The sequence below is a fragment of the Antennarius striatus genome, chromosome 2, assembly GCF_040054535.1.
Source record: "Antennarius striatus isolate MH-2024 chromosome 2, ASM4005453v1, whole genome shotgun sequence".
In the NCBI taxonomy this organism is placed as follows: Eukaryota; Metazoa; Chordata; class Actinopteri; order Lophiiformes; family Antennariidae; genus Antennarius; species Antennarius striatus.
The window spans coordinates 14,374,382-14,383,036 of NC_090777.1; the positions used below are offsets into that span (position 1 = coordinate 14,374,382).

General features: G+C 38.5%; 1 protein-coding gene across 3 annotated transcripts in view; it reads left to right on the top strand.

The window, feature by feature from the left end:
* The window catches only part of LOC137608848 (oxysterol-binding protein-related protein 2-like), a 34,408-nt gene extending 26,069 nt beyond the window's left edge, over positions 1–8,339 (top strand). For all 3 annotated transcript variants that reach the window (XM_068335441.1, XM_068335447.1, XM_068335455.1), the window contains exons 6-14: positions 243–340; positions 416–598; positions 823–930; positions 1,790–1,879; positions 1,988–2,108; positions 2,555–2,680; positions 2,827–2,950; positions 3,766–3,856; positions 4,509–8,339. In XM_068335441.1, the coding sequence (XP_068191542.1) occupies positions 243–340; positions 416–598; positions 823–930; positions 1,790–1,879; positions 1,988–2,108; positions 2,555–2,680; positions 2,827–2,950; positions 3,766–3,856; positions 4,509–4,611 (1,044 nt within the window). In that variant the 3' untranslated portion in view covers positions 4,612–8,339. The remainder of the gene's footprint in view (positions 1–242; positions 341–415; positions 599–822; positions 931–1,789; positions 1,880–1,987; positions 2,109–2,554; positions 2,681–2,826; positions 2,951–3,765; positions 3,857–4,508) is intronic.
* The last annotated feature ends 316 nt before the right edge of the window (positions 8,340–8,655 follow it).

Below are 8,655 nucleotides of genomic sequence, written 5' to 3' on the forward strand. Positions count from 1 at the left end.
ATTACACAGGAACTGCCTGGTAGATTTTCCTGAAACTTTGTTAGGTTAGGGGTGTTGCAGGAAAGAACCCATGGAAGTTTGAAAGGTGTGATTAAAGTTCAGACCCATGAGTATGTGATCCATCAAGCAACCCTTGGGCCTGGGTGGAGATCTGTGTTCCGCTGAGTGCCCCTCTAGGGTCAGTTTCAGTTTGTACTCTTATGTGTCTATAGAAATAAGTGATTTGTAATTGTTTTGTTCAGGCTATAGCTGCTTTTGCTGTGTCAGCAGTTGCGTCTCAGTGGGACCGAACTGGAAAGCCTTTCAACCCTTTGCTTGGCGAGACTTACGAACTCATCAGGTATGCACACACAGACAGACACTGTTCTGTTGGAGGTCAGCTAGTTTGAAAAGTTCTATCATTTTCTGTGAACAGAGAGGAGCAAGGTTACAGGTTAGTTTCGGAGCAGGTGTCCCATCATCCCCCTGTCAGCGCCTTCCACGCAGAGAGCCTGGCTGGGGACTTTGTCTTCCATGGCTCCATCTACCCCAAACTCAAGTTCTGGGGAAAGAGCGTCGAGGCTGAGCCAAGAGGGACCATCACACTAGAGCTACTTAAGTGAGTTAGACAGCATTGTGAAACTGCATATGTATTCAAATCATAGTCATTTCACCCAGTATCATGAATTCCATTAACAATATAAGAAAAAAATCATTGAAATTTTAATAATTCACATGGAAAGGAGTAAAGACTTGACTTTCAAGTTAACATGAACTTTTTCTATCATCTTCTCTTTTGACACCTCTTAGTTTCACTTGTTTCTTTTTTGTCTTCTCCTCCAGACACAATGAGGCGTACACATGGAGTAACCCTTACTGCTGTGTACATAACATCATCCTGGGTAAACTGTGGATAGAACAGTATGGAACTGTCGAAATAGTAAACCACAGGTAACTGGTATACTGTATGTGAGTTGTGGTCTTTGATTGTGAATGTTTGTTTTTCAAATCTTCTTACCGTCTTGACCCAAACAAACATTTTCCATCAAAGGCTCTTTCTGAATTACTTTAATAGATGGCTGCAGAACATATCAGTTGAGTAATCTATCCTCTGGTGTCAGATGAGACAGGAACAAGTTTGATGTTGTAATATAGAATATCACCTTCCATAGACAGATCATATCACCAGGCTGTTGCCTGTTCCCCAGTTCTGAACCAGGACCGTCCAGCTTTGACTCCTCTGTTATTTCAGAGGAAGCTGAAGCATAATTGAGTTCAAATAAGACATAGAATAGCTGAAAATGTAAAGTGCTGTTGTCAGAACTGCTCACAGTGTTCCTGTCTGGTTCCTTTATGTCCTCTGTCACAGTGTTTCTTCAGAGACGTTAGACAACTGCTTGTTGGCTCTGGGATGCAGGAAATATCTGAATCAGTTTTTTTAAACTGCTACTTAAGAAATTCTGTCCACAGAATTTCTTAAGTGCTTTTTATGTCTTGATTTCATTCAGGTTCCTCATAAAGTTGGACAGATTCACATCAGCAGAGGCACTCCGATAGTTGTCTTATGTTGTTCACTTGTAGTCACTTGTAATCACTTGTAGTGATTGGATATCTGCATGGAAAACAGGGAAAGCTTGGTCTGTGTTTGTTTTGCACCAGTTTGGCTTTTCGTATCGTTATCGAATGTTATTGTTAAATCAGACTAATAAAACTAATAGTACTGACAGTAATGTACCATTTTAAAGCAATACATATTAAGCTAGCAATAAAAAGACAACTGTTTTCTCTTTTTTCCTCTTTTCATCGGTAGCACTGGAGACAAGTGTGTATTGAATTTCAAGCCTTGTGGGATGTTTGGTAAAGAGCTCCACAAAGTGGAGGGCTATATCCAGGACAAGAGGTTAGATATTATTTATACATCCTCTCTATTGTGCCTATTGTATTATTTTACAATTTAAGCAGCTTTTTTGTGTCCCCTTCCTCTGATTTTCTGTCGTTCTCTGACAAGTAAAAAGAAGCACTGCATCATTTATGGGAAGTGGACTGAATGCATGTGGAGTGTCGACCCTCAGGCCTATGAGGCCCACAAGAAGTCAGAGAGGAAAGGAGACAACAAAAAGCACAAACACGTGAGACTGTTTTTTCTTAATCCTTACATTCTTACATGATATGGAGTGATGCAAGCTTTACTTCTACAAAATTGTGTTGGTTATATTTCACACAGATTCAAAGGATTTTAACATTCTGAGTTCTTATTTTCTGCAATGATGCTATGTCTTTCACATTGGTTTGGTTCCTTTTTCCGTTTTTTCTCCTTATTTTTTTGTTCACGTACACGGCATTCTGTGTGGTCGTATTTGGACTTCTTATCCAGTAGGGCTGTGTAGGTCAGCGCAGTAAAGCACAGTAGCTGCAAAATGTGTACAGTAATGTGGACAGTTTGGACAGAGCTCTACTGAACTGTGCTAGGCAGTGATTTAGATGGTAGCCCTGATTGGATACAGTACCGATAAGTGAATATAATGGGTTTCTTTGGCCAGAATGACAGCGGTAGAAATTAAATGTATTTTTACAGGAGGAGATGGATGGAGCAGAGAACGATGATGCAGATGACATGCCTGAGGTTCAGGAGACGGTTTCTGTCATACCAGGCAGCACTCTGCTGTGGAGGATAGAATCCAGACCCCCTGATTCTGCAACGGTATAAAAACACACACATGCAGGAAAATACCAGACACAACAAAAGCAACGTAGTTCCGTGATGTTAACGAAAATTTCTACGATAAATATCTATTATGTCAATTGATGCAAACACTCACTTGCTAACTCCTTCTCTTCTTTCTCCAGATGTACAACTTCACTCACTTTGCAATGTCTCTTAATGAGCTGGAGCCTGGTATGGAAGCCATCTTGGCCTCCACAGACTGTCGCTTCAGGCCTGACATCAGAGCCATGGAGAGTGGCAACATGGGTAATTTAATTCAAGGCCCTTGTTGTTTTTTATTTCTGACATTTTTTTTAATGTACTGTATATATTTGGAAGTTTTAGACAATATTTTTCATTTTTATTAGTAACTGACAAAGGAGCACTTTCCTGTTATGCTATATGTCTGCTGCTAAATAGATGACGAACAGCATGTCTGCTGTGAATTCTCATGACTTAAAAATTTCAGGAACACTCCAACACCTGCCAAGGCCTTGACTTTTTGAAGAGTTTGTAGAGGTTTTTCTTTTTTGATAGATGTGGGTAAACTGGATATAAGCTAGAATGATGAAAATCACCCCATCTCACATCGAAGAATACTTTAAAAAAAATATGTGACCCAGATACTGGTCTTAGATCATCACAAACATTTAATCAGCTGTAGACTATGCTTTGTTTCAACTTAAGTAAAAATGTCATGCTACTCCTTTCATGGATGTTTGTTCAAAACTGTGAACAACAAACAAGAAACAACAGTCAAATAAATTGAGCCAATCACATAATGTCTTGAGGGCAGCATGGTGGCGCAGTGGCGTTGCATCCGGAGTTTGCCCCGCCTTACGCCCTATGCGAGCTGGGATAGGCTCCAGCTCCTTGTGACCCGTTACGATTGATGCAGTGGTCATTAGAAGATGAGTGAATAAACGTGTCTCGGCTGAGGTATCAAAAGTACAATGCTGCCACCTGCTGGATATCTGTTACTTTATCGTCTGAGCTATTAAAGTGATATAGATAGAGAAAAATGTGAACAAATTTATCTTGAAAATAAATGTTTTGTGCATGTTTTTATTGTTGACATGCAGATGAGGCCAGTAGGGAGAAGGAGAGACTGGAGGAGAAGCAGAGATCTGCTAGAAAGGAAAGAGCCAAGAATGATGACGAATGGTCCACAAGGTGGGAAACAGGGATGGGCGTGAAGTATTTTTTGGAAAAGAATTACTGAATTTTATTGTATTACATATGAAATAATTTAGTCTGTTTTATTTTAGTCAAGATTTAATTGGTTTATTTTGTCTGTGATTTAGTCTCATTTTGGTCAATGGTTAATTCCCAATGTCCACATAACAATAAAATATAAATTTGCTTCAGCATTATCTCAGGTTGTGAAACCTCTACTAATATTACCTTAATTCATGCATTTGTTCATTTAAGGTCGGACCTAGTGACCCGCTAACTGAAATACATTCATACAATCAGTACATAGAATGAAATACCTTGCAGTTATAGTTCCTCTGCAGGTAGTATTATTTTCCACGCACAGAATTTCTACGACAGCAATCCCTCTAGGCTTGTTTTTTGGTAGTGCAAAACAATTCCATCCCAATTTGTTAAAATTGCATGTTATAATAATCACATCATCAGCTTTCAAAGAGCATTATTCTTGTCAAGGAAATTTTCTACAATTCTCTTCAATTGAGTATTGTTCTTATTAGCCTGCAGATTTTATCACATTAGTGACTGAAAGCAACCGAGGGTAAAGGGCCCACACACTCAATACAGGGCGATGGTGGTGAACAATCTGATGGTCTGTGTTTTTGATGTTCAGGTGGTTCCAGATGGGCACTAACCCGTACACAGGCTCGCAGGGCTGGCTCTACACTGGTGGCTACTTCAATAGGAATTACCAAGACTTGCCTGATATCTACTGATTACCTGCTAGCCTTCACTCTCCTCCACCATTTCTTTTTCCTCATCGCCTTCCCCTTGTCATCACCGTCACGTTTTAAACCACACAACACACCCAGCACAGTTTGGAAAGGCTTATGTTCAAATGCCTCTCACCTCCATGACAACTGCTCACTGTTGGCTGGGTTTTTTAAAATTTGTGTTTGGAGCTTTGTTGTCATTATTATATGGATTTATTAGATCGCAACCCGCATTTGCCATCACTTATGTGACATTAAACACACACACACACACACACACACACACACACACACACACACACACACACACACACACACACACACACACACACACACACACACACACACACACACACACACACACACACACACACACACAATCTGAATATTTAACATCTTTACAATAAAAATTCCTCTGAAATTCTCTGGACAGTGACACTTCAGACAGTCCCATTTGTCATTAGTTAGACTGAAAACATGAAGTAAGACATACCAATCACAGTGATGGATTTATGGACATGGAAGGACGGAGTCAACAGGGAAATCAGGGATGTGAATTTTCCTTTAATTGAAGAAGGCTCTTGAGAATGCTTTTTTTTGGGGGGGGGGGACTTTCAACATAAAGAAACACATCATACTGTTTATGAGGAAAATTCTAATGGAATTCTATTGGTTTGTGGATCAAGTCAAACCTAATGCACACAGATTCACTACAGTGACTGTCATGTGTTCAGTCTCTTATCGCATCAGCTGTCACCCTGCCGTTGTCCTTAAGCCTAAGGTTTATCCATCAAAATAAATTGAAAGAACTTCTAGAAAGTGAATGTTTCCTTGATAGTGCAGTGGAATCTACAGTTTGATTTGGACCCGACTATGGATTGGACAAAAAGCCAACTTGCAAGATGATGGTCGTCTACAGTTTGATTTGGACCCGACTATGGATTGGACAAAAAGCCAACTTGCAAGATGATGGTCGTCTACATGGAAGGATGGATAAAGGTATGGTCAGCAGTTTTTCTGACATCCATTTCCCTCAAAAAATATAGCTGTTATTTTGGCACTTTCCCTGTAGCTTCTGTGTGTCTTTAACAAGCAATTGCTGATTTTACGTCCAGTAGAAATTAACTTTATAACAAGCCACTGTACTCTCTGCTATTGTGAATTCAAACTGTATGCAGTTCTCAAACAAAGAAACACTGAACTTGAATGTTTATCTTCAGCTTCGGTTGCTTGCTAACTCTGCTGGTTTCTAAACCACACCTCAGATTTACTGATAATTAAAAACAGGCTTCACACAAGTGAAGCCTTTATTCTTCATGGTTCATACATGCTGGCACGTTTTAGTTTTCTGTCTTACATCTAGGTAGAAAACTGTTTAAGGATGTTATGTGAAAAGTCAGATTTAAGTAGCAGCGGCCTGTTATTAAAGGATTTTTTTCTGGAACTGGGTGTTAAATACCAAGATTACACACAACCGCTGTCTGAGACATCGATTGCAGTAATGAAAAAATATTTCCGTTAACTTCTCAAAGCTCACTCGCCATGGTACAAAATAATGAAAATATTCATGTGAGGATAATTTAACACAATATGTGCCGTTAACTAGTCTGCTGTCCAGCTGAATCTGGATCTTAAAGCATAGATGGATCTGTGGATAATGACTAAAAAGGCACTGAAGGTGATGGTAAATTACTGTCAGAGACACAAAATGATTCTCACAAATGGTAAAGAGGTAAAAAAACAGGCACAAAACAAGATGAATCTCAACATCTACAAAGACTAAACTGCAGAGAACTGTAAGTAAGAGCTACAAAGAAATAGGAAACAACTTTTCAAACAGCAGCACCTCAAGGAGACTTAAACCTACAAACTGTTTGCTGCTTTGGTTCTCAATAGTTCTCTTTTGGTCTAACTTCCAAACAACAAAATGAAAAATATACCAATCAATGTTGGCCAGAGAAGTCCAGAAAGATCCTTCTCTTATACATGACAGTGTAGCACATCATAATAGACCACATATCGAGTATTTCTGCTTACCTTACAGTTGCTTGCAAGATGCAACATCTTGTCTGCAACCATTATATTTGCCTGAACCTGAGTGCTCTGTTCTTAAGTAATGCATACACAATTTTAAAGTGGGTGTACTTCAGTATTTTGCCTTTTATCAAGATGAGAGGAACTCGTGTCCATTTAGAACTGGGGCTGACAGCAGAAATAACATCTACGTTCTGTTGACTGGAATCTAAGCTACATGCAAGCATTTTAAAAAGTTTAAAAAAAAAATAGATTGAGTGGATTGTACTTTTGAGTTTTAAGATTTACTGTGTGTGCTGAAATTATATTAACAAAGTTTAAATAAAAAATGCATTCTATATAGGCTGACTTTTAGATTTATCTCCATAGTGAACATGCAGTTCTAATAATCCACAGGTAATAAACAAATAAAAACCCCTTATATTGAAACTTTCAGCTATAATGATCCAAAGTGTCTTATTCGGGTCAAACCTTCATTCTGCGTCATAATGCGTGAGCTCACAACCCTCCATGATTGTCACTTGGGCATGTTACCTGAAGTTCAGTTTGTGAGAATGTCATTTTGTTTGACAGTAAAATATTTTTGATAAAATATCTTTGTTAGTGTATTAAAGATCGTCAATGTTTTTCACAATATCTAGTCTATGCAATAATATGATCAATGCATGCGTAATTGTTTAGTAGCAACAACACACAGACACACCTTCAGCTTGTCAGCCTGGACAGTCGTATTTCAACACAGTCACTTTTTCTTAGTTTATCTTCATATATTGAAAATAATTGGAAATGATAAGTAGGGGGGGCTCTACAAGCTATAAAGCCTTTTATCGCAACGTGGACCAACTTCTCACTGTGTTTTTAAAATGGCCATGTAATTTTTCAGTTTGCCTTCCTGTTCATTCCTTTTTTTTTAATGTATGTGTATTATTTGTGATATTTGAAGTTTTATGTGCGTTTCTGTGATTTTGATTTTTTTTAATCTAATCCAAATAGCTCTTAAGTTCTTTTCCTTACTTAACAGAGGTGCAGAACATTCAATTTTGTCTTGAAGTGGACATTATTTACCAGCTTAACACACTTTTTGCAGAGACGGTTACATTTGTCAGATTTGATAACCAGTGCAGTGTGTGCAGATGGTGTGGGATCATGCTTTGTTGTTTGAAACTTTGCACTGCTAAAATGCACATGTAAACTTGTTGTTTTCTTGCCCAGAAGATCACATATTTTGTTTCGTTTGAAAAATCAATCACAGCAACCATACTTGAGTACTTCTAGAAGGCTGTGACATTAATGCTGGTTTAACGCTGCAGTAGTAAATGATTCCAATTTAAAATCATCCCTGCAGCTAATAAACATGAACTGTCACATTTGTCAGCGCGGATGAAGATGTAGATGCAGATATACAAGTTGTTTTATTGCTTTAAGTGTTGTTTCTATAAAATATGTCTGCCCTCTTTTTCTTGGACTGTATCATGATTTTGTCAATGTTATATATGTGTACAAGTGCGGCACAAATGTAATCACAAGCAAAATGGCATCTTATTTTGTGCAATTGATTTATTTTTATAGTATTTAAACAGGTAATGGTGGAAGTATTGTACCAGATGTCTTATTTTCAGGTGGGAAACTGTAAGGTGGACAGCTTGGTAGATTATTAAATAGGGGGGAAATGTCTACTAATAAAATCATAATGAGTTTTTGACTGTGTCATTTTTTAATTATCAATGTTGGAATCTGATGTCTTACCTGGCGGACAGCTCAGTCTCTAATTATCGACTCTGGGGTAAAAAAGGAGGCTTAAGGAGAGAAGGTTCAGGAATACAGTACTAAGATCTGTTTGCATGTGAGGGTTCAGCAATGAAGACAAAAGAGTTTGAATGACAACTTTCACATCAGTTCAAAACGACCTCTTTAACGGGGGCCAACAGGTCAGGCCTGAAGGCAGCCTAATGTCAAGCCAATGGAGCAACAAGTCAAGACAGTGTCAAGACATTAAAGCCCCACCTGCTGTCC